At 35.0% G+C, this 26,261-nt stretch overlaps 2 protein-coding genes, 1 long non-coding RNA gene and 2 pseudogenes across 5 annotated transcripts; all 5 read left to right on the forward strand.

Annotated features, from left to right (window-relative positions):
- The first annotated feature begins 400 nt into the window (after positions 1–400).
- On the forward strand, positions 401–964 carry LOC147944112 (uncharacterized). Its single transcript, XR_015556634.1, has 2 exons — positions 401–527; positions 614–964. It is a non-coding gene; the product is annotated as an uncharacterized LOC147944112 (long non-coding RNA).
- Positions 965–10,990: 10,026 nt separating this feature from the next.
- LOC104787089 (splicing factor U2af large subunit B-like) lies at positions 10,991–12,162 on the forward strand (annotated as a pseudogene). Its single transcript, XR_015558501.1, has 4 exons — positions 10,991–11,431; positions 11,530–11,656; positions 11,758–11,825; positions 11,919–12,162. The product of XR_015558501.1 is annotated as a splicing factor U2af large subunit B-like (transcript).
- A 130-nt stretch (positions 12,163–12,292) lies between these two features.
- On the forward strand, positions 12,293–14,678 carry LOC104789322 (uncharacterized; annotated as a pseudogene).
- Positions 14,679–16,124: 1,446 nt separating this feature from the next.
- Positions 16,125–19,246, forward strand: LOC104787090 (ATP-citrate synthase alpha chain protein 2). 2 transcript variants are annotated; one of them, XM_010512602.2, is made up of 13 exons: positions 16,125–16,447; positions 16,773–16,886; positions 17,001–17,177; positions 17,262–17,423; positions 17,512–17,592; positions 17,661–17,712; positions 17,826–17,940; positions 18,061–18,142; positions 18,216–18,311; positions 18,411–18,512; positions 18,620–18,736; positions 18,830–18,946; positions 19,033–19,246. In XM_010512602.2, exons 2-13 carry the CDS (start codon positions 16,788–16,790, stop codon positions 19,102–19,104), a joined length of 1,272 nt encoding a protein of 423 aa, XP_010510904.1. In that variant the 5' UTR covers positions 16,125–16,447; positions 16,773–16,787; the 3' UTR covers positions 19,105–19,246. The 2 variants fall into 2 exon arrangements, with proteins under 2 accessions (XP_010510904.1, XP_010510905.1); XM_010512603.3 differs by having other exon boundaries at positions 16,383–16,512.
- A 1,617-nt stretch (positions 19,247–20,863) lies between these two features.
- LOC104789323 (uncharacterized) lies at positions 20,864–23,156 on the forward strand. Its single transcript, XM_010515042.2, has 3 exons — positions 20,864–21,161; positions 21,288–22,168; positions 22,349–23,156. Exons 1-3 carry the CDS (start codon positions 20,894–20,896, stop codon positions 23,021–23,023), a joined length of 1,824 nt encoding a protein of 607 aa, XP_010513344.2. The 5' UTR covers positions 20,864–20,893; the 3' UTR covers positions 23,024–23,156.
- Positions 23,157–26,261: the final 3,105 nt, after the last annotated feature.

Below are 26,261 nucleotides of genomic sequence, written 5' to 3' on the forward strand. Positions count from 1 at the left end.
TGGTATGTGATAGCCATGAGTTTGTGATAGCCATGAGGGTTGGTTTGTGATAGCCATGAGTTGTCATGGTATGATATTAGATACCCATGAGTTGTCATGGTATGATATTTCGTAATTACCACACAACAATCAAAAATTATTTCTCATGGGTTGTAGTCCAACTTTTCGTCCAGGCCATACACATACCCATGATTATCAACCCATGAGAAATAATTACATACTAATAAATATCTTTCTTCATATGGATGCAACAAGTTGCAGTTGTTTAACTGGGCAGATCAAATAATTTTACTTACCTGATTGTATGGAAATTTCTATTGACATCACTTCTACAATCCTCTCAAGACCTCTAACACGGTTCTCCAAACTTATCTTTCCTTTATTGCCGCTTCCTTTAGTTTCTTAATTAAGTGCCTATTGAAAAAAATGTTTATTAACAACACTTTCTGTTATTAAAGATGAAATTCTTGCTCATTGGATGGGTCTTATTCCTCTAGCCAAAGATCCGAGGGTCTAATATTCATCCGGTAAGAGACTTGTCAGTGGTATGTGTTTCATCTCCATCAGCACATATATCTTTCTGTCGTTTGATTTTCTTGTAATTTTGATGAAGGAATTGAAATGGTACCAAATGAGTTGAGTTGTTCAAAGAATCTAGAAGTTCAACCTCAAGGCTAATAACCTACACTTCATTCAGCCACTTATTTTGCTAATAATCATACGAGGCACCTTCGATATATATCTTCATAGCAAAACTCAGCCCCAGCCAGGCATTGCTTGTATGTTGTATACAGTGGCGGAGCCAACGTACAAAGAGGGGTGTCAGATGACACCCATAACATTTATACTTTTTTTTAATTATAGGGTAAATTTTCTAGATAATGAGATGTTTTGGTTTAAATATTCACAATGACACCCATGTTATATTTTTTTTGGTAATGAGACATCCATGTTATATGATCTATTCTTCTCTTTGACACAATGTATATTTATTTTGCCACTTAACCATAATGCCTAATCCATTTTTGTTGGCTAGAAATATATATGACACCTGTAAGCAAAATTTCTGGCTCCGCCACTGGTTGTATATGTGTCTTCTCTACTGGCCTCTGCTTCTTTATAGTTTCTTTCTTTGCTTAGAGTTCCCGGTATGTATTACATCTCACGATGAGACTCTTCTTTGTGTTCATGATCGTTTTCCTTGCAGAAATGCAGAAACCAAAGTTGAGTTGGTAACTCAGATGAGTTTTTTTCCTGACCATTCAGGAATGTTTGGTTGGTGAAACTTTATAAGTTTACTATGTTTTGTAAACAACCCCAGGCTTCATAACTCTTTAGGTTTCTTACTTTCTTAGCAAGGTAGTTATAGAAAATATAACTTTTCCTCCACTAACATGTGAAGCAGGATGGGCTATAAATCTTAAGCAACCCGGGGAGATAGTGATGTGCAGAGAACTTAGAGGATTATGAGGCCCTTGTGTTCAGACTTCAGATATAAGAACGCATTGCAGTTATGCAGAAAATGAGATTTATGAGTCATACACTGCTGCAGTTCTCATGCAGGCTAATGTCTCACATGTTTCCGTCTTATGTACTAGTACTGCTAATTACACAATTAAGACGAAGAGCTAGCCTAGTTTGAGAACTAAGTGGAAAAACGAGGCTCTCCAATCTTTTGGTAATCAATCTTTTTGCAGTAGGCTTCTTTTTTGTATTAATTAATAATGGATGCTGTCTGCTCTAACAATGAGGGTTGTATCAAGTATTGATACTGCAAGTATCATGAGGTAAACAAATCTAAATCTTCTGCAAGTATAATTTTAATTATAATTAGAACTAATGGTTGTAATTATAAATATTTTAATTTTAATTTTAATTTTCCGTTGATACATTTGCACTCTTTATTAAATATATTTTGTAACTAGAATTTGAACCCGCGCACGCGCGGGATTTTAATTTAAAATAACTTTTATCAATACAAATTCTTGAGCTCAAATATATTTATTGAAACTTTTGAGTATAAATCTATATAAACACTAAACTTAATTTACTAACACTAGATTTTAACCCGCAGTACACCGCGGGAAAATACATTTAAACTAAAATATGAAAATTATAAGCTGCATTTGTTTGTTAATTTTTGTTTGTTTTATTTAGTGTTTAAAATTGTATAAGTGTATTTTGATAGTTAATATTAGGATTTAACCCGTAGTATACAGAGAAATAATTTATTTTTACATAATCATAATTTAATCAAGTTAATTAAACATGTCTAAAATTTTAATATTGATAAATACTTTTAATGAATAATTTTGTAGTACCAAAATAATGCTATTTCAAATTTACATTAAAACTAATCCAAACCCGTGAAGCTATACAACCCCTTGAATTTGAAGGATAGACCAAAAATAAAATAAGAGGTATTGAACCCAGAGAAGAGTAAACAAAAAGAGGGGGCAAGACATTTATAAAGCATAAAAACTTTAAAAAGTCAGCTACTTTAGACTGTTTTCCATCAGCAAAAGAACATAGAGGTCACAACTTTATCATTCAGCTGTGGCATGGGATGATGGGAGGCATAGGGACTGCTCCAGATTTGGTGATCCCTCCATGGCATCTCGACATATTTCATCACAGTTGTATATGTGCAGCTGCCAAATGAGCATAGCAAATAGGTGCATCTTTTTATGTTGCTGGTGATGCTAACTTGAGAATAGGGGTCAACATTATTTATAGGTGGATATATTCAACTTATAGGTGGACATATTCAACTTAATCTCATTAATTACCACATTCAATTCTAAAATTCTGAAATACTATAATTTTGTGCCAAATTTCTATATATAAAAATCATATAAAAATAAATTAATTAAAACAAATTAATAACTATAAAATCGCATAATATATATATGGGAATATGCCAAGTTTATATTATTAGATTAATTTTGATTGATTTTAAGTCATTAATTTATTTTATACGATTTTATATATAGAAATTCGGGACAAAATTATTGTATTTTAGAATTGAATGTGGTGATTAATTAGGAAGATAGAAAATCAAATGTAGCTGATTTATAGGTTCTTCATAAATTTATATTTTAAAATCGATTATTGTAAAGAATTTGTAGAGAGATTTTAGAAGAATGAAATTTGAAAATTTTATTTCAGATTTAATAGGGAGACAATTTAGGAAATCTTTGTTTTTGTTAATGGAAAAGAGTTGAAATGATTTTTTTTGTTTTATAATTTTATTAAAAAGACATTAAATTACAATGGCATGAGATGTAAATAATTCTCAACTTTAAGCCTTCTTTGCTAAAGTTGCTGTGAAAATAATAATATAGATAAAACATATATATAATTGAAGATAATGTTTATTTGTTATATTTATTTGCGAGGGATTTTAGTTTAAATTTTTTAGGAATAAGAATCATTGAATATAAATATAATAATTAATCATTTGAAGTTTAAAATATAAATCCAAATAAAAGTCATACTTACTTTACTAATCTATATATAATATCTATATTGTCTAGTGTCGCAATAATGTTTTTCTGGTAAATCAATAATATATCACGTAGTAAAAAAAATGACTTAAGAATCTCCCTCGAATAGTACATTCCATATTCATATCCAATGAAAACATCATTTTAAAATTTCTAACACCGAATGTCGATCATTGACCTAATTATAAAGATCATTTAAACATATCGATATCCCACATTAAATATAAATATACAAAGATTCATGAACATTTTAGTGTTATGTCGCTACAACGGAGTTGTACAAGTGCATCACCTGCCATAATAGAATTTCCAACCAAGTCAAGAATGATTAAATGGTGAAATGATTAAACCCGACATCCATTCACTAATCCAAGTTACATATTTGTCTAAAACCCTCATATGTTATCTTCAGATGCTAATTTTGTGATGAAACCTCAACTTCGTCTTCTAAAAAGAACATGGTGTACTTTAATAATATGTTGTTTTTGGCAATGTTTTTGGTTAAAAGTATTTGATCATAAATTGATAAAATCTCAAGCCTGTTTTATATATATATATATATATATTTAATCATGTTATAGAATTGTAGCTCCGGTTGATAATATGCATTCTGAAATATGCTATACATGTCACTTTTTTGTAATGACTTACATATCATTTTTTCTAGATTTTGTGACCATTGATTTTGTGTTTTTTTAGATGGATTAATTTGATCATAAATTGATAAAATCTCAAGCCTGTTTTATATATATATATATATTTTTTTATCATGTTATAGAATTGTAGCTCCAGTTGATAATATACATTCTGAGATATGCTATACATGTCACTTTTTTGTAATGACTTACATATCATTTTTTTCTAGATTGTGTGACCATTGATTTTATGTTTTTTTAGATGGATTAATTTTTCAAGATTCCTTTTCATAGTTTTTCCCTAAAAAAAATTGCGACCCTTACAATGTTTTCGTTTTAGATCAAAACTTAAGTTGAGTTGAGTAATTAATCTTTTATTTTTCTATAATTGAAATTGTTTCTTAGAAACTAATGTTTCACTTCAACTTTATTTTTATGTTTAGAATTTTATAAATACAATTGCATAAACTCTTTTTTTACTCCACCATGCATTAAAATCTTACTTATATTCTAAAACTCATTAACCCATTCTAAATTTTGGAATATGATCATTTCTGGTTAAAATATAAATAATAATATTATTACTAAAATAAATCAATAGTATTATTTTTACTATTTAAAAATATTCATTTATTTAAAACATTTGGGTTTAATATGGGCTTTTAAAGTTTTATGAACTAATAGATTAAAAGCTATATAGTGGATTAGTTTTTAGGATTAGGCACAAATAAAAAAAAATGAGTTGCTGATGTGGCAGCATGAGGAGTGAGGAAAGGTAACTTTATATATATAGATTATAAATATTTATTAGAAATTTGCATTTACTCATTACAACAATTAGTTCAATATTTGTCATAATAGCTTTTTAGTTTTAGCTCTTTACCATATATGATTCTTCACAAAATATTTTTTTTGTCAACCCTTCATAAAACAAAATAATGTTATAACAAGAGGTTTAAGGAATTATTCTCTTGTATTATTAATCTATCCCAAGGGATAAAACATATCTATAGTGATACAACTTTAGGGTTTTAGGTTATACACCAGATCTACTAATGGGCCGATAATGGGCATCCATACAATACAATATATTCATAACACTCCCCCTTGGATGACCATTATAAAAATGAAGTACCAAATGCGTATGTGAAAGGCTGCCTCGTTAAAAACCTTACCAGAAAAACCCAGTGGGAAAAACCATGGTTAAGGGAAAAAGAGTGCAGCGTGCTTTTACTCCCCCTCTTGAATACATCACTTGAAATCTTCGAGATGACCGATCCAATATGATGAAGTAGCTTCTTAAAAGTAGTGGTTGGAAACGCCTTGGTAAATGGTTCGCCAAATCTTCACTTGAACAAATATGTAGTAAACGTGTATCGCCATTCTTCGCTTGGTCATGGGTCTCGCAATTGACTCATCTTTATCATTATCTTTGTTTCTCACAATCTCATCAATATATGTCAAAGACTTTGAAGATGATAGTCTTTCACCATTGGAATCATAATATTCCTCTCTAGACATTTATCTTTTGCGTGCTCTTTTGTTGTCTCGTTAAAAAGCTTTCATGGAAAAATCCAATAGGATAAAAACCATGATAAGGAAAAAAGAGTACAACCATGCACATGATCTTATATCTCCCCCTGAAAGCATCATCTTCAGGTTATGCATTATGATCATATATATCATCTTTTCTAAACTGTTATAAACAGAGTTTTAGTATATAAAATACATATGATCATCATATATTCTCTCGGGTCATTGGACTTCAAGTCATTTCCACTTTTTTCATATAGAAGATTCCTTTTCCATTTATTTGAACTTAAAGCTCGAATCTTCTTTTTTTCATACAATCTTCCAAACAATAATCTTATACATAGGAGTTATTCATAATCTCTTTGTAAAACTTTCTCTTTCAACTCTTCTTCTTAGTATGGTACTACAAGACCATTTTTCTATGTAAGATGATGTAGCATCTTGAGATAACATCTCTTTCATCAGATGTCAAAACTGTAACCTCAAGAAATTTCATGAAATATTTGATCATATACAATCTGATTTCTCCATCTTTCAGGAGTAATATTTCATCATTGATTATTTCTCCATATATTCCTTGGTATAGGAAATCTCTACCGGAGATCAGATAATATTTCATCATCAACATGTTTTGCACTTGTTCTTATAGTTTTCTTTTAACAAGAACCACTTGTAAATGCAGAAGAGACAAGAGACACATACAATTTTTCTTTTAACGAGGTTCAGCAAATGCCTACATCCTCAAACTTTGTTGAAAATATTTCTTGAACAAAATTACAATTAGTGTTCAATCTCGGATTTGCACAACCCTAAGATATTCACTTAGCTTGTTCCCGATTTATTTTCAACCCACTATGAGATCCCTAAGATCAACAACAATGATCTACAAACAGGATTCTCTTATAGAGATAAACTCTCACTATTTTCTCCTCAAAATGTGTCAAAAGTCTACAAAACTTTTTTTTTCGAGAATTATAAAATATTGCTTCTTGCAATATGATCACTTTAAGGGAAATTTTTGGCAGTTTGAAACCTTTTGAATAGACTGAATCAAGTCTTGCTCTTATTGTCAAACTCATAAGGGATCTACATAGTTGCTTCCACCATATGAGAGTGCAATTCTCATGATAAATATCAAGTATTTATGAGAATTATTTTACTACTACATGTACTTTATTTCTCATAAAGATCTCCTTATATCCTACTTATTTTACACTTTCAAGTGTAAGGACTACAAGTCCAAATATTATCTCTTTTTAGAGATTTGAATTATTTCATAATAGTTACTTCTTTCAATGATTAACCAATCATTCTTTGTGTACACTTTTCAATAGAACATTTTCTATTAACCATGCGGTTATGATCCTCAGATTTATCCATAACATAATCAACTGCAACACTGCATGCAAACATATTTACGACGTCGATTTGCTTTTTGGTTCCTTTTCTTTCGAGACATGACTCAACTTGTTGAGATTTCTTTTCATTATGATTCTCAGGTACCTGAATCTCTTTCTTACTCATGTCTACATCTCTTCTAGAGATTTTTCATAACTATTTGCTTCCTCGGTGCCATATTAATTTATGCTCCTTTTCCTTTCCGAGGATGCTTATATTTGGAACCATAAGTCTATCACACTTCATGCGATCTTTAGACTTACTAGCAGTTGATCTTATCCTTTTAGGACATTAATATTAATTGGAGCACAGCTGGTATATGTGTGACTTTGTCACTATCATGGTCAGCAAATGCTTCTTGCATTCTTTTGCTAAACTTTGCAAATAATTTATCTTTTCAATTTCTAGCGCACATTTCAAAGTAAGAGGATCCAGATAATTTATCCCAATATATTTATTTTCCTCATGTTGGAAAGACTGACTCACTGAAACAATAGTCTCACAGTCTCTGTATCTTGACCCTCAAATTCTCGAGATATCCAATCATCAAAAGAGATTCATATCCAACATGTTTCCAACATTCTTTCAAATTCTATCTTAATCACTTTGGTGGAGCAACTTAACATGTATAACACATTAGATGGAATATATCTGGTTTCTGACCCAAACCAATTGTATTGGAGAGTACTCATGATAATTCTTTGGCATGATGCGAATTATTTGACATATAGAGTCATTTATGTCAATTACTTGGCATGCTTTCACCACCATTGTCAATTAACCAAATACTCTCGCAAACTTCATGTTGCAATTTAATAACAAACATATATAGTGGATGATCAGTCCACAATATCGTTTTGTACATACCACAAAATTGACATTATCCAAATTCATGGGGTTGGTGAAAACCATATAATCGGCTTGTCTTGTAAAGCAGCACACATAATAAATCACTAAGAAAACTCTTCAGGTTCTCTAGTGAATGTTTTCAGAAATTTCTGATTATTCTTTTGCATCATTATTAAACCGAAATGGCTTAACCGGTCATGCCAAACAGTGATATTTTCATTAAACCTTCTGGTTTATTATAAGCATTTTATCTTCTAGATAATGCATGTAATCTCTAAAATACTTTTATTGCCTTGGGTAATACTTATGATTTCAAAGTATTTTCTTTGCTTATTGTCTCAACATGATTACGTTTCAAATCCTCAAGATTTGTTCTGTCATATGAGTGATTAAGCTCATTTTAGGTGTGAACTCTTCTATCTGTTCCATCACCTCTGTATGTGGGATTCATCAATTCCCTCCCTCGAGATGATGACATTTCATGTCTATCAATCTCGATTTGAATCCCACTATGTAATCAATAACATTCTCAAATTGGATCGTGTATTATATCTTAGACCCTTTTGATTTTGAGACTAATTGGGAGACTGTAACACATTTAATATCAAATTGTGTTCCCATAGACAATAGTATATATACTCTTAAAGAGCTTTCAATACTTTTTCTACTACTTCTTAATATTAGTAGAATAGTGGAAATTGTCTCACACTAGTTTCTTTCATCATATATATATATATATATATGAGATAAGTACATCTAGTACTTAATATTCACTTCTAGTGGAGAAACTAGTTGATAATTTTATATATCTTATCCATATTTATGGCCCCTTTTATATAGCAACTTTCTCATCAATGGTGTGGCTTTTTTATTTTATAACATAAAGTTATATTCACTTCAAAGAGTAAACCAAGTCAATAGGATGTGATTCACATCAACATCTCATAATTTACACAGTCACAAATAACAAAATCATAATATTTTTACTATAGTTTGTCTACAAGATAAATATAAATTTGTGACTTTAAAAGTATATATTATTTTAAAGAATTTTAGTCATTTACTTTCTTTAGATTATTTTAAAGAACTAGTGAATTTTATGGTCATATACTTGGACTTAAACCTCCTCATAGAAGTGATGCCAAGAAAATATAAGCAATAATCATTATTTAGTAAATTTTCACTTGATTTTCAATTTATTCACCAAAGGTTGGAGACATTGATTTAAAATATTTCATCATGATACTATATCTAATTTTGATTAGATTTAAATTTGTGATTAAAATTCACAAACATTATAAACAGTCATATAAATGAGTGTTAAATAAGTAATAAGTATCATTTATATATATATATATATATATCTATATATATTATTGTTATTATTATTATTTTTAATAACTGTTTTTCTTTCTTTTGTAAAACAATTAAGAAAATAATTTCATGATAAAACTTTGAAATTTCTATAAAATCATGTCACTGAAATCGTAAACAATAAAATCATGATTTAGATGTCTTTTCACCTTAATTCTCTATTGTTGCAAGTACTAATAACTTGGAGTTGACTGTTATAAATTAGTTAGCTAATACATAATTTTTAGTTTAATATGCGCAATACACATACACGTTCCTCGTGTACAATATTCATATATGCATAATTAAGCCAAATGATACTAAAGATCAATTGGTCACATAATAAAGTATATTTTGGTGTTTTAATGAAGTTTTAGTTTTAACTGTCAAACTTATAAAATTTGACTGACACAAGAAAATTATACTTAAATGCTTCATCTTATGACAAATATCATAAAACAGAAATACTTATCTCTGTGGTAATGGGTGATCGGAAATCAGAAACGTCATTGAAGTTGAGACGCATCAGACCATACATCGGCTGGAGATTTTGGTGAGTAATTATTTCCTCAGTTCTCCATATTAAATCACGTTGCAGTAGTAAACTCTGAACAAATAAACCAAACAACCAAACAATTATATAAATTTAGTTTAGTCTTTATGATCCGCATTTTATAAACTTATAAAGCAGGAGAAGACACTAATAAGTAGACACTCTTAATAGGTTAGAGACTCTAACTTAGAGTAACTAAACAATAGAACATGAATGTTTGTTTACTAACCAACGAGTTAAACAACCAAATAACAAAAGTAATAAAACAATAAGATTCCAGCAATAAAAGGAACCAACATCCATGACGACGATCTCATGATTATAATTATTTTTTTATTTAGTTACGTACTAATATATCATATATTATAAAACATGAACTAATATATTATAGATCTCACAGATCAAAGAGAAGTTACACATGTTTATCGTATACATGTATTATAGTATAATATTTAATATAACAAAGCAATGAAATTCTCATCAAGAACAATCGGTTAGTGTTGGTGTCAGAATACGACCCAATAATTTACTAACCGGCTTAAACCAACGGAACAATAAAGAGATCTCATCGAACAATTATCGTTAACAATATACAGATCTCATGGAACAATAATTCATTAAGTATTAAACGATAAAGTATGAGGTTACTTATCTCTATAATAAGCGATAATGGTGAGACGACACTACAACGGCACAGATTTTGTGTGTTTGCTGGTTAGGGGACGTGGAGAAAAAGAAGTTCCGGAACGTATGGAAACGACGGCAGAGACGAGAGATGTTCGTAGTTGGAGAGTAGATAAGTCGAAAGTAGTAACGGCTGCTGCTCAACGTCGGCAGTTTTTTTTTTTTTCTTCAGACGGCTAGGGTTAGAGACTCGTGCTGATAACGTGTTATAACAAGAGGTTTAAGGAATTATTCTCTTGTATTATTAATCTATCCCAAGGATAAAACATATATATAGTGATACAACTTTAGGGTTTTAGGTTATACACCAGATCTACTAATGGGCCGATAATGGGCATCCATACAATACAATATATTCATAACAAATAAGTATTTTCCAGATCTACTATGTGAATAATTTTCCTTATAATTAGCTTGTTTGAACTAATTCTGTTATGTGGCTGGCCAAAAAAAAAAAAAGAGAGGGAAAAAAATCTAAACTAGGTTTTACAATTTAGCCAAGAAGCGATAGATAGGTCAAGGGTAAGAACATAGGCATATAAGTCTCAACATAGATCAAGATCAAAAAGGTACCGGTAGAGATGAGATCTGGTGATGGTAGTAACGCAATGGCATTAGACGGCACTGACCGCATATTTGTTGGCGGGTTTCCTTATTACTTAACGGAGGCACAGGTCAGGGAGCTAATGGAGTGTTTTGGGCCACTAAGAGGTTTCAAATTGGTTAAAGATAGGGAAACCGGGGGCTCAAAGGGATATGCGTTCTGTGTTTACCAAGATCCTTCGGTAACAGATCTTGTTTGTGCTTCTCTAGACGGTACTAAGATGGGCGATAAGACACTTGCAGCTAGACGTACAAATATCCAGGGTGCAGTTCAACGTAAACCCGAGCAAGTAGAAACTTTACAGGTTGCTTTGCAGGTGAATTGATTGTCATGTTTTCGTTATAGTTTGTTTCTATAAATTGTTTGGCTTTTTATCTATCTAAAAGATTACTAATGAAAATCTTATTTTAGCAGAGGCTTATGTTACAACCAGAAGGCACTCCCACCAAGATTGTGTGTTTGACTCAAGTGGTTACAGCTGATGAACTTAGATACGAAGAAGAATATGCAGACATAATGAGACAAGAAGGTGGACAATTCGGTTAGTAACCTTATTTTATTGTATGTTGTGATCACATTATATCATTAGCACATACTCAGGCTTTTTTGTATAGTCTGAATTAACTTTGGTTATGTGTGCAGGTAAATTAGTGAATGTTGTGATTCCGAGGCCTAATCCAGATCATTATCCAACACCAGGAGTTGGAAAGGTTCGGTTTCAATTCTCAGATGTACTGTGTCTACCAAATTCATATATATATATATATAAATGGATACTCTAATGATAATATATATTAATGCAGGTATTCTTGGAGTATGCGGATGTGGATGGCTCATCAAAGGCAAGATCGGGGATGAACGGAAATTTTTTTTGGAGGAAACCAAGTGGTGGCTATGTATTACCCGGAAGACAAGTATGCGCAAGGCGACTACGAGGACTGAGCTATCTATTAACGTCTCTTCTTAAGCTTTTAGCTTGGATCTCTTATCAACAAACATGTTTGGATCTTTTTGTTAATTCTTTTGTTTTGTTTACATGTTAAGGTCTCTCTGCTGATGAATATTTTTTTTTGTCTAGAAAATGACTAATTAAAGGAAGGGATCAACTAACAAGTAGCACCAGTGGTATAGTTGTAGAATTGTTCTCTGCCAAAGTCAGGACCCGGGGGTTCGATTCATGCAGTCAGGTGCAGTTGAGCTGTGATGACATTGGCTTCAGCGAAGGTTGGAGTCCCCTTTCAAGGAATGAGTCTTGATCTACGAGAGAGCTCTTAAAGCTCTTCCCGGCAGCTACAAGTTTTGGTACGCGTATCTCCGGGAACGTCTCGATCTCGTTAGCGATAAGTGTGTTACTCATCAACAGTACGAGATCCTGAACAATACTTTCGAAAGAGCTTTGGTTACGATGCATAACATGCCTAAGATCTGGCTCTTCTATCTTCAAACCCTAGTTTCTCAGAGATTGATTACTAAGGCACGTAAAACTTTCGATCGGGCTCTCTCTGCTCTTCCCCTTACACAACATGGTCGAATCTGGGAATCTTATCTCGAATTTGCGAGTCTGGAAGGTGTTCCTGTGGAGACTTAGGTTAGGGTTTATATAAGGTATCTTAGGTATGATCCTAGTTACGTGGAGGATTTTATTGACTTTCTCATCAAGTTTGGTCGTTGGCAAGAGTCTGCAGAGTGTTTAGCCTCTGTGTTGAACGGCGAGTTTCAATTTCAGTCTAGTAAAAGCAAGAGCGTTTACAGCCTTTGGAAGGATCTGCTTGAGGTTGTTGTTAACCATGCTAATGACGTTTCTGGTCTTGATGTGGAAGCTATCATCAGGGGAGGCATTGCAAAGTTCACGGATGAAGTAGGGAGGATGCTCTGTACTTACCTTGCAGAGTACTACATTAGAAAGAATCTGTTTGAGAAGGCGGGATATATATGAGGAAGGGATGATGAATGTGGTTACAGTGAGGGACTTTAGTGTTATATTTGACGCTTACTCGAAGTTTGACGAGAGTTTTGTTGCCAATAGGATGAAAGAAGATGGTGAAGAAGATGAAACCGAGGTAGAGGAGGAGGAGGAAGATGTTCGTGTCAATACTTCTCTGTCTGTAGAAGAGATGCAGATGAAAATCTTGCGTGGGTATTGGTTGAACGATGGTAATGATGTTGATCTGCGATTAGCTCGTTTGGAGGAACTGATGAAGATGTTCGTGTCAATACCCGCTCTTGCAAACAGTGTTCTCTTGAGGCAAAACCCTCACAATGTTGAACAATGGCATCGTAGAGTCAAGTTGTCTGAGGGAGATGCAGAGAAGCAGATACTGACTTATACAGAAGCTGTGAGGACTGTGGATCCCATGAAAGCAGTTGGCAAGTCTCCTCACACGTTGTGGGTTGCGTTTGCCAAGTTGTATGAATCCCACAAGGATTTGGTTAATGCAAGAGTGGTTCTTGACAAGGCTGTCCAAGTAAACTACAAGACCGTGGATCATTTGGCTTTTGTGTGGTGTGAGTGGGCAGAGATGAAGTTGAGGCACAAGAATTTCAAAGGAGCTTTAAAGCTGATGAGGTGTGCTACAGCTGTACCATCGGTAGAAGTCAAAAACAGAGTGGCTGCCAGTAGGAACGAACCAGAACCAGTCCAGCTAAAGCTACACAAGTCCCTGAGGCTGTGGTCACTTTACGTTGATCTGGAAGCAAGTGTAGGGACACTGGAATCGACGAGATCAGGGTACGAGAGGATACTGGAATTAAGAATAGCCACACCTCAAATTATATTGAACTATGCTCAGCTTCTTGAGGGAAACAACTACTTTGAAGAGTCGTTCAAGGTGTATGAAAGAGGTGTGAAGATGTTTAAGTACCCAAATGTGAAAGACATATGGGTAACGTATCTCAAAAATTTTGTAAAGCGACATGGTAAGACAAAGCTGGAGCGGGTGAGAGAGTTGTTTGAGAATGCTGTTAAAATGGTAAGTTCATCTGATGCTGCTCAACTGTACCTTGAGTACGCAAAATATGAAGAAGATTATGGTCTGGCGAAGAGGGCCATGGGAGTTTACGAAGCAGCTACAAGAAAAGTTGCTGATGAGAAGAAGCTTGAGCTGTATGAGATATACATAGCTAGTGCAGCAGAGAGGTTTGGTGCTCAAAGAACTAGGGAGATATTCCAAGAAGCCATAGAATCATCTGGGCTTCCAGAGAATGATGTGAAGATGTGCATCAGATTTGCAGAGCTGGAGAAAAGCATGGGAAAAGCCGATCGAGCTCGTGCTGTCTACAAGTATGCATCACAGTTTGCAGACCCTCAAGTGTGGCAGAAGTGGCATGACTTGGAAATTGAGCATGGAAACGAAGATAGCTACAGAGAAATGCTTCGCGTAAAGCGAACTGTTTCTTGCTGCTCTCTATCTCCTCCAGCTCAGATTAACACATCACAGTCTCTGTCAGACACTCTTCTATCTCAATTCACCCCTCCGGCTCCGGTTAAGAAGGCTAGGTCTCTGTCTGATACTCTTTCCCCATTATTCAGCTCTCCAGTTAAGAAAGCACGGTTATTTGTGTAAGAGATGCTTACTGTTTATTATTTGTCGTAAGATGTTTTGTGACTTGTTAATAAATAAATAAAGATGTTTTGTGACTTGCATCTTTCCTTTATTGCAGCTTCCTTTAGTTCCTATTGAAATATTTTCTTGCTCATTGGATGGGTCTTATTCCTATTGCCAAAGATCATTGCTAATATCTCTCGTCGGTAAGAGACTTGTCAGTGGTATGTGTTTTATCTCCATCAGCAAATATCTCTCGTCGTTTAATATTCTTGTAATCTTGATGATGGAATTGAAATGGTACCAAATGGAATTGAGTTGTTCAAAGAATCTTTAATTTCAACCTCAAGGGCCAATAACCTACATTTCATTCAGCCACTTATTTTGCTAATAATCAAACGAAACACCTCGATATGATCTTCTTTGTAAAAGTCACTTCCAGCCAGGCACTGCTTGTATGTTGTATTCGTGTCTTCTCTACTCGTCTCTGCTTCTTATAGTTTCTTTCTTTGCTTAGAGTTCCCTGTATGTATTACATCTTACGATGATTCTCTTCTCTGTGTTCTACCAAACGCCTGACTTTTTTCCCTGACTATCCACTATCCAGGGATGTTTGGTTGGTGAAACTTAATCAGTTTACTATGTTTGTCAAACAACCCCAGGCGTTTCTTAGTAAGGTAGTTATACTTATTGGAAATATAGCTTTTCTTCTACAGGTTTGGTAATTAAACTATTAAAGCGATGAGCCAGTTTGAGAGCTGAGTGGAAAAGGAGGCTCTTTGAACTTGACAAACATGAATCCCTAATACTATTACAGAAATATCGGCAATAGATCAGTGGTATGTGTGCCAAGCTCTTTTTTGCTGCCTCATTTTCCCGAGAGGTTCATAAGTTCTTTCCAACTTGGTTATCGTTGCTTTTTTTTGTTTGAATCATAAATAAATAAAGGATCAAATCTTTTGCTGAGTAGTCGCATCTTTTGCAGTATGCTTGTTTATTGTATTAACTAAAGGATGCTGCCTCGATCTAATGGTAACAATGAGGGTTGTATCAAAGTATAGGTTCTGCAAGTATAGATGGTAAGCCAATCTAACAAACACACTTTGATTTTTGGACATGCTAACATATTCTATATGGTGACCAATTGTGAAGATTCAGCTTTTCAAACCTTGCCATCCAATTTATAGTCGTGTTGGTATTGTGTTTTGGGAGATAATCTAACAACTATACTACTATAATCTTGGAGTTGGAGGTAATCTCTCAAACCTTCCATCCAATTGAGATGATCTTGGAGTTGGACGTTACAGGTTCACTCTACCTAACACGAATTGATACAAATATATTGGAATATAAAAAATGAAAAAAAATCAAAATGGTTGGGAGTTGAAACGTTTGCTTACACGTTAGGTGTAGCTTTCATCGGCAAACGAACACCCTTTATGATGGAAGAGTAACTCCAAAGGTTTTACAACTAATTTTATAGAACAATACAACTTTTATTACTTGTACAAAACAAAATTTGTAGTGTATGATTTAAATTTAAAATTTGCAGTATGACTCATAACATATTAACATGTTTCTGTTATATAATTGGACAATATTTTCAAGTCTGTAATTGTAGGTAATTGGACAGACTAATTATAATGTTTTAAAAACAAAATTTCCTTACAGAAAAAAAAATTGAAAATGTTTAAATATAAAAACGATCCTTATACCAGAAGAGGTATCGATTTTGTTCGCTAACTACCAAAAGCTGTAGCTACCTCTCCTTCCTTGTTCCTCTCTCAACGGTAAGTTAGATCCGCCATTTTAATCGATATCTTCTTCCTCCTCCTCCTCTGATCCGTCTCCGTAGGTCTGTTTCATCACGAATCGTAGACTAAATTCGTGTTGATACTCCTGTCTCTGTCTCTTCTCGATGTTCTATATGATGTTCACTGTTAACCCTTAAGTTTAAAATTCGTTTGATCCATTCGAATTCGTTAGTGTTGCGAATCTTCATTAGACTCTAATTGAATAGTTTAACGATCTGATTCCGATTTTTTGTGTGTTTGTTCACTGTACCTGGATCTGTTAACATTTTATCAATTTTTTGTTATGTTTTGTTTGGTTAAGTTTACTTGTTGAAACATGGCTCGCAAGAAGATCAGAGAGTACGACTCAAAGAGACTGGTAAAAGAACACTTCAAAAGGCTTTCTGGTCAAGATTTGCCTATCAGATCCGTTCAGGTTTAGATCCATTAACAAAACTTTGTCTTTAGTGCAGTGCATTGGTTTCTCCGACATGACTCAGTTCTGTTGTATTAACGCTTGGATTCATATAATCTCTGTGTGTGTATTTAGATTAACGAAGAGACTGATCTGAATGAGCTGGTGGAGAGAGAACCTTGGCTCTCATCCGAGAAGCTTGTGGTGAAACCTGATATGCTGTTTGGGAAGCGTGGCAAGAGTGGTTTGGTTGCCTTGAATTTAGATTTCGCTGATGTTGCAACTTTTGTTAAAGAACGTTTGGGCAAAGAGGTAACCTTTTCTTAGCTGGCTTGTTGTTTCCTTCCCTGTGGTTTGAACAGTTTTAGCTTTTGTCTAATATATTATTATCTACAGGTAGAGATGAGTGGATGCAAAGGACCTATTACAACATTCATTGTTGAACCATTTGTCCCACACAATGAGGAGTTCTATCTTAATATTGTCTCTGATAGACTTGGCTGCAGCATAAGCTTCTCAGAGTGCGGAGGAATTGACATTGAGGAGAACTGGGACAAGGTATATTTGGAGGCTTTTTCCATTGATATCCTTCAGTGTCAGTTTTTCTCACACCGTAAAGCTGAAAAGTTGAGTTCACTTTCTATAGGTCAAGACCATATCTATACCGACAGGTGCTTCCCTGACATCTGAGATTTGTGCACCTCTTGTTGCAACCCTTCCTCTAGAGGTACTTAAGAGAACTTTGTATTGAAAAAACTACTTGCAATTTCGACTTACTAATTTTTCCACATACAGATCAAAGGGGAACTTGAAGATTTTATTCAAGTTATTTTTACCCTATTTGAAGGTATGCTAAATGTGACTGATTCTACACACAAGTCATAGCAGATTCACAGTGACGAAATCTGAACCAAAAACTGAAGCTTTGTTAATCTCTTTTCTTTTTTTCTTGGGGTCTAGATCTTGATTTCACTTTCTTGGAGATGAATCCTTTCACATTGGTTGAAGGAAAGCCTTATCCTCTGGATATGAGGGGTGAGCTTGATGACACCGCTGCTTTTAAAAACTTTAAGAAGTAAGTTTGCCTCTTCCACTCTTTTCAACTGTTCCAAGTCGAGAGCTTCAAGAAGAGGCATGAGAAGCCTTCCTGCTGCTGTATTAAAGCAATATGCTTAACATCACACGTTTTTTCCAGGTGGGGCAACATTGAATTCCCTATGCCCTTTGGAAGAGTGATGAGTTCAACAGAGAGCTTCATCCACGGTCTAGATGAGAAGGTATCATTACCAATCTGTGTAGAACTTGAAAACACCAGTTTCTCTATGACTTATGTCCCTTCTCTATATGCAGACAAGTGCATCTTTGAAGTTCACTGTTCTGAATCCCGAGGGAAGGATTTGGACTATGGTAGCTGGAGGAGGTGCAAGTGTCATCTATGCTGATACTGTATGTTTCTATATGAAAAATCCGTACATGCTTAATCAACACTGAGAATCTCCCTGCAAGCCTTAGCCTTTAAACTGAGGTCTAAAATGTTATATCCAGGTTGGAGATCTCGGGTATGCATCTGAGCTTGGAAATTATGCTGAATACAGTGGAGCACCCAAAGAAGACGAGGTTTTGCAGTACGCAAGAGTCGTTATCGATGTAAGATGTTTTTTTTGTTTTCTCCTTCCACATTAAAACATATGAAACTAACCCAGCATAGTGGCACTTCTGACTATAAAATACTGTGATGTTTCCCAATTCTTCAGTGTGCTACAGCGAATCCAGATGGAAAAAGCAGAGCTCTGGTAATTGGAGGTGGAATTGCTAACTTCACGGATGTTGCTGCTACCTTTAATGGCATAATCCGAGCTCTCAAGGAAAAGGTAAGCAAGAAGAGAAGAGAGTAGACTCATCCACAAGCCATTTATTGCCCTAGACTATAAAGTATAGATGATCATTTCTTGAACCATTTACAGGAAGCAAAGCTGAAAGCAGCAAGGATGCATATATTTGTGAGGAGAGGAGGACCAAACTACCAAAAAGGACTTGCTAAAATGAGATCACTTGGAGATGAAATTGGTGTCCCCATCGAGGTATATACAGCACAATTAAATGAACCTCAACGCATTCCCGCTTAATCCGTTTCTAACTGTTTTGACATGTCTGTTTGATTTTCAAGGTGTATGGTCCTGAAGCAACAATGACAGGTATCTGCAAGGAGGCAATCCAGTACATCACCGCGGCTGCATAAGCCTTTTCACTCTTATCAATTACTTTCAAAATACTGTTAGCGTATATTGAGTTTGAGACTTGTGTTTGGATTATGTTTCCCCTCCAATTATATGTTTCTTAATATTCATAAATAATAAACAAGCATCTTCTTTTTGACTTTAGTATCATCTTCTTGGCTTAGAAAAAGAACAAGAAGAACCATATTTCGCTTTGATAGGACTTAGTAGTTGGTCGATTAGGTATGACTTGTGAGTGTAAACGTCTACAAAGAGTGACGAATCATAAGCCTTGCAAGTTACGTTATGTTTGCGTAATCATTTTTTTTTGTTTTGTGCTAATTCTACCAGTGAGATGGGTCCAAAAAGAAAAACAAACCAAAAAATTGAATCTATACTAATAAAAGTATGACTATGAGCTATAAGCTTTTAAGGCTGTCCACATAAAATTTTAAAAAACCTATGGGGATTTGACATGTGACTCATTAACATTTTTTAAAATTTCTAGAATTTTCAATATTAAAAATTATTTTAAACAGCCTATTAGGATTTGACATGTCACTCATTAACATTTTTAAAAATTTCTGAAATTTTCTGTATTAAGAATTTTTAGAAAAGGAAAAATTTTAAATTTATGGAAATAAAAGAACTATATACAATGTTCCACATCTAGAAGAAAATTTTTAGACAATGGTTCAGAACTAGTATAAATAAGATTAATATGCTTCCAACAACGAATGAGCAGAAAAACTTGATTTATCAGGCGTCTAAGTTTAAAAGTTTTCTTCGTTTGATCCGGTTTTTTATTTGATCAAATTAAAAATTTAAAAAGTTTCAAAAAAAAATTATAATATTTAAATTTTTTTAAAAATTAAATATTATAAATATTGAAACATTTTAAAAGGCTCAAACATTGTATTTCAAAACCTTTTAAAAGTTTAAAATATTATAAATATTGAAACTTCTAAAAGTCTTAGCTTTTAAAAGGTTTCAAAATATTATAACTTTTAAATTCTTAGCTTTTAAAAGGTTTTTAAAAATTATAATTTATAAATTTTAAAATTTTAAATATTATAAATATTGAAACCTTTAAAAGGTTCAAATATTAAAAATATTTAAACTTCATAAAACATTTTAAAATATTACAATTACTTAACCTCCATAGCAATATTATATCTATACTAATAAAATGTTGAAGCTATAAACTCCTAAAGGTTAGGATTTAAAACAACCGATAAGAATTAGATATTTCACTAATTAATACTTTTGGAAATATAGTAGTAATCCATATTATTAAGATTTTTTAGAAAAGAAAAGAAAAAGTAAAATCTATAGAAATAAAAGAAAGGGTAATATTAGTGGATAGCAAAATTTTGGTGTGAAATGAAGGAAATACCACATCAGAAAACTTAGGTAACTACCATATTCCGTACAACAAAGATTACACATCTGCCCTCTACAAATTGCTAATGCCGACAAGTAGGTGTAGTCTACAAGGAACCATAGTGAAGTAGGCAATGATTGTATTGATTTTTTATAGTTGCACTCATTATTCTACTTGTACGTTGAACTGTGAATGTCTGTTCAAGACTGTTGGGGAGTCCTCATGCAATGATGCTCTTCCTCAAGTTGAAACAAGTACAGACGCTGTCATTATACACACGTCACGAGAGGTAAGTGATATTGAAATTAAAATATAAGAAACTTCGGTGATTGTAGTTATTTAATTTGCGTTTGTGCTAACATTCATACTCATACATACAGGACGAGGAAGCTGGAGAAGAGGCCGCTGATTTACTAAGAAACTTCTGCATGCCGGATATTAATCTCTCCGACGATGAACTATCATCCTCATCAGACAGTGTTGATGTCACTATATCAGAAGACGAGGGACCCCTTACAGAAGAGACGATTAGAGAGTGTCATTTCTTTGGGCCGCATGCAAACTACATGGCTACTCCACTGGGAGAAGGACTAGATCTACGCATCCCATTGCAGGAAGCCCTTGAAGACATGTGCTTAAATTTTGCGTCATTCAACAGAGACGCTGCTCCTACCCTCGATGAACAAAATGAAGAAGGTATGAGACGATAATTCTACCGCTTATGTTTATTAGAAAGAGAACATGTAAATTTATAATAAGCGTTGCTAAAATATTGTTGTGATCCGCAAGAAACGTTTCTAAATTTATGAAGTCTACTTTCAGGCCGTGTGGGAATGGAGCTAGCTATACGTGACGTTTTGTACGAAGGAGATGAGCTGTTTGGTGGACGTGTTTTTAAAAACAAACAGGACTGCAATGTGAAACTTGCCCTACACGCAGTCAACCGAAAATTCCATTTTCGCCGGGACCACTCCGACCAGCAGAGATTGATACTCACATGCGTCTTGGATTCTTGCCCTTGGAGAGTGTATATTGTCAAAATGGAAGAGAGTGACAATTACCAGATAAGAGGAGTGTCACTAGAGCATACCTGTACCGTTGAAGACAGGAGCCACTACCACAAACAAGCAACTACACGGGTCATTGGTAGCATTATGAAAGCCAAATACGAGGGCAATGCGAGAGGTCCACGGGCGATCGATCTTCAACGCCTTCTAATGGCGGAACATTCGGTGCGGATTTCGTATTGGAAGGCTTGGAAATCCCGCGAGGTGGCAATGGAGGGAGCTCAGGGTTCATCTGATAACAGCTACGCCTTGCTCCCAACGTACTTGCACCTCCTTCAAATGGCGAATCCGGGTTCCATTGTTGACCTTAAAACAGAGGTTGATGCAAAAGGTATGCAAAGGTTTAAATACTTATTCCTCGCATTTGGAGCATCCGTGGAAGGTTTTCAGTTCATGAAACGGGTCATTGTCCTCGATGGAGCTCATCTGAAAGGCAAATATGGCGGCTATTTGTTAACCGCCAGTTCTCAGGACGCAAACTTTCAAGTCTTCCCGATTGCGTTTGCGGTGGTGGATGGAGAGAACGACGATGCATGGGAATGGTTTTTCCGTGTTTTGATCACTGTAATACCTGACGGGGAGACCCTCACATTTGTCTCCGACAGACACTCCTCCATTTATACAGGACTACGGAGGGTATGTCTTCTATATATCCCTTCTCTAAAGAACTGTGTTTGTTAACGGAACTGATGTTATGTCACAGTAGGTCATGTGTATTTTAAAATAAAAGGATGTTACAGTGCATAATACCGTTAGACAACTTCTACTAGGGGCTTACATTTCAATAAAACATGATAATTTCATTATTATTTGCAGTTGTACCCACGAGCAAGGCACGGGGCCTGTGTTGTACATCTCCAGCGTAATGTTGCATTGAAGTTCAAGAAGAAAAACCTACTGTTTCATGTCTCCCGTGCTGCTAGAGCATATCGCATATGTGACTTCCACACCTATTTCAATGAAATCATCAAGCTTTCTCCACAATGCGCAGCCTATCTTGAAGCAATAGGCTTCTGTCACTGGACTAGAGCTTACTTTTTGGGGGAGCGGTACAACGTCATGACTACCAATGTCGCTGAGTCTTTGAATGCTGTACTTAAGGAAGCTCGTGAATTACCAATCATATCACTCCTCGAGTTTATCCGTACCACGCTTATGAGTTGGTTTGCAATGCGTCGTGAAGCTGGTAGGTCTAAAATCTCTGAAATACCACCAAAGCTGAGAGAAGTGATCCACCAGAACTTTGAAAAGTCTGTCAGGTTTGGGGTTAAGCGTGTTGATAAGTTTGAATATGAGGTTGTCGGGACCGGGGAGGTTTCCCATTATGTCAAACTTGTAGACAGAACGTGTTCCTGCAGGGCATTTGATTTACTGCGACTACCTTGCCCTCACGCAATATCTGCAGATGTTGCAGAAGGGCTTCCCATTCATGGGATTACGGCGCCAGTGTTCTCGGTAAACCATTGGCGGATGTCCTACCAAAACTATTAAACCCGTCCCTGATGTGCGAGAAGCTGGAACACTTCCAGAGCCTGTAGGCTCCTTGATGTTATTTCCACCCATAGCTCGCAGGCCACCTGGGCGCCCAAAGAAGAAACGCATCCCATCTTGTGGAGAGTTCCCGGTAAACCATTGTTACACTCATCATGCTTTCCTTTGATACCGTTCTTGCCAATCCCTTATGAATCATGCATTGTCTTTTAAATCACAGGTTAGAGAAAGAGTTGTGACACGCTGTTCACGTTGCACCGGCACAGGCCATAATAGGGCAACGTGCAAAATGCCTATATAAAGGTTAGCAACCGCCTCGTTGCACCGGCACAGGCCATAATAGGGCAACGTGCAAAATGCCTATATAAAGGTTAGCAACCGCCTTCTTTACTTCATTTATATTGACTGTCCTTATTAGTCAGTTAGTCGGACTCTTAATGACATACAACTTTCTTACATTAACGCATTGTTCACTTTAGTTGTTGAAATTAAAGAAGTTTCTATTACCATGGCATCCTACCATCCCGTAAGCTGGTTTGTACAGAGTATTAAGCTATGAAGGGGAAGTCCATCGTCGATGGAGTTTAAAGAAATGGACGCTACTTGATTCGATGTACAAAGTAGCATAGAGTCATTGCTTCTAGTGTGGCGACAGAAGCAGAGGACTAAATGCACTCAAGTAGTAGCCATAGTGCTTCGCACAAGCCATTTGTGGCCTTTTGTTGTAAATATTGCAATATGCCCCCAATGTTTTTTTGTGTAGTAATAGTGCTTTTTGGAATATGTTTTTTGTGTAATATCAATGCTACATTATGAAACGGGATGGTTTTAAGTACTACTGATTCTGTTTTATATAATTTACTTGTCATTTAACTAAAACCACAACAAAGAGATTCATGACAACGAAACGTGAGTTCAGCCACTCGCTGAAATACGAAGCCTTGACTTTAATCAATTATATTGGGAGCAAATATTGGGACCAAAGCTTTGGGATGTTGGGAAAATATAATTTCAGGTTAGATATTGTTTGACAAAATGCCAATGTTTAGTTAATCTGTTAAACGAGTTAGTGTAATCATAGTTTTGGGTGTCCTTTGGTCGCTGGAGAAATTTATGACAGCAACTTCTCTACCATCACACCAAACAACCACATTTGACAATAAATGTGACTTCCAATATATAAACAATGGTGGATCAGTTATAATCAAACCTACAACACCCCCAAAACAACCAAACACATACAAAATTTCAATACAAAGAATGTGGACTGGTCTAATGAAGGAGTACCTAGAACATCCATCAATGATGTCCAAAAATGGGCTGTTCCGAAAAACTTTTGAAGAAGCTTTGTGATGTTCATATATTTTACCTTGTTTTCCCTTAGTTTATTCACATCTTTTGCATCTTTTTCTATCCATTTAGGCCATTATTGTGTAGCTTTAGCACTAATCATGCATTAGGGCTTAGTTGCATTGCATTTGCATCTTTTCATGCATAAACAGGTGATTTTGGAGCTCAAGGAGCATGGAAGCAATGGAGAAGAGATGTGAAGCAATCTTGAGGAGGAAACAAGGGAGTTAAGGCTGAAACAACAAGGTCCGGAGTCCAACTCGACCGCACACTCGACCAGACACTCGACCGTGTGCTGAGAAGGACTCGACCGAGTGGAGATTGCACGTGAGAAGCCAGCTCGACCCCTAGCTCGACCGAGCACAGGTCGAGTTGACCGAGCCGTTGACTGCTTTGACATTTTCTATTTTTAGGGCTTCCACTTCCCCACTATATAAGACCTTGTACCTGCAGCCACCAAAGGGTCCAGTTTTTTAGATATTCCCAAAAACCTAGTTTTTACCTTTTTTAGCATTATTCCTTTTGCTTTTTATTTAGATTTTGTACTTGTTTAAGAAAACTCTTAGATTCTTCAATATTGTTGGTTCAATAACTTTCTTAATATTGAGAATTTGAGTTTCATCTTTTGATTAATATTGAAGATCTCAGTTTTATCTTTCTAATAATGCAAGTTTCAATATTTTCTGGGTTTTTGATTTGTTTCATCATGTCTTGTTGTGAGTAGTCTTCTTAGGATCTTGAGGATGGGTTAGGAAGGATTGATCTTGTTGTTTATGTGATTTGGTCAAGCTGGATTGTTGTAGATCTCTTCTAGGCTAGATGTTCTTAAGGCTGATCTTGAACTGAGAGGTTAGGATCTGATTTCAAGCTCCTTAGCATCACACAAATGTTTAAGAAGCATAGATAAGGCTAGATCTAGAGCTTACCATTAGGCTTGCTAAGAGATTAGAGGTCTTGTTTGGTTTGAGATGTATTGCTTAATGCCTGCTTGTGTAGATTCTTTACTGTGTGAGAACAAGTCTAGAATTGCATAGGTTTGATTGTTTCTTGACCATGAGAGTGGGAGAAACTTGTCTTAGATTTATATGTCTAGAGGTTAGCTCAAAGTTTGCTTGAGATTTGTTGACCAAGTTAGATAATCACAATGATTAGTTCTTCCCATGAATCCATCCTCAGGAACCTTCTTTGTTTATTGATTTTAAAGTCTTAATCTCGTAGCTTGCTTGTTGTTTGTTTGGTTTAAGTGTTGCTCTGTTTTTGTTGTGTTGCTCTGTTTTCCGGATTTAGCCAACTCGACCTCTCACTCGACCTACACTCGGTCGAGTACTTGCTCGAGTTCATCCCCAGAACTCTGGTTTATGATTTGTGATTGTCTTGTTTCATTCCTGTTTCATTCCAGTTGCATACATTTAGCTTTCAGTTTATTAATTGTCTTGCATTAGTTCATTAGTAGTAGTTTCTATTTCTGTTCTTGCTTCATTACTGTTTCAATCATTCAGTTTCATTTGCATTTAGTTCTTGGTTCTTGTAGTTTACTTTCTGCATTTTTACATTTCCATCTTAGGATTGTTAGTGACAAACAATCATTACATTTGTCTTAACTTAGATTCATATGCACATCTTATCTGTTCACAAACACTCATTTAGGATTGATACCTCTTGTACTGCAATAGCATAAGGGGAATTGAAACACCCATCCATCATTCCATTCATATATCATCATTGCATACTTCCACCATCATTCACCACCAAATAAATCTTGTTTCAATTTGGCGCCGTTGCCCATTTGAGTGTATTTTTGTGACATTTAGGATCCATATTAGTCTAAGATTAAGTTCGTTTAAACACTTGTGAGGTTTCTGGACTTGAATCTTCTGTTGTTGGGTTG

The sequence above is a fragment of the Camelina sativa genome, chromosome 5, assembly GCF_030686135.1.
Source record: "Camelina sativa cultivar CO46 ecotype springtype chromosome 5, ASM3068613v1".
Classification (NCBI taxonomy): Eukaryota; Viridiplantae; Streptophyta; class Magnoliopsida; order Brassicales; family Brassicaceae; genus Camelina; species Camelina sativa.

What these genes read in the sequence shown, in the direction of transcription:
- LOC104787090 (XM_010512602.2), top strand. Translation starts at nt 16,788, where the DNA reads ATGGCTCGCAAGAAGATCAGAGAGTACGACTCAAAGAGACTGGTAAAA. An exon ending in TATTTTTACCCTATTTGAAG is followed by an intron (nt 17,713 to 17,825) that starts GTATGCTAAATG and finishes CTTGGGGTCTAG; the next exon opens with ATCTTGATTTCACTTTCTTG. An exon ending in ACGCAAGAGTCGTTATCGAT is followed by an intron (nt 18,513 to 18,619) that starts GTAAGATGTTTT and finishes CCAATTCTTCAG; the next exon opens with TGTGCTACAGCGAATCCAGA.
- LOC104789323 (XM_010515042.2), top strand. Translation starts at nt 20,894, where the DNA reads ATGCCGGATATTAATCTCTCCGACGATGAACTATCATCCTCATCAGAC. An exon ending in CGATGAACAAAATGAAGAAG is followed by an intron (nt 21,162 to 21,287) that starts GTATGAGACGAT and finishes GTCTACTTTCAG; the next exon opens with GCCGTGTGGGAATGGAGCTA. An exon ending in TTTATACAGGACTACGGAGG is followed by an intron (nt 22,169 to 22,348) that starts GTATGTCTTCTA and finishes TATTATTTGCAG; the next exon opens with TTGTACCCACGAGCAAGGCA.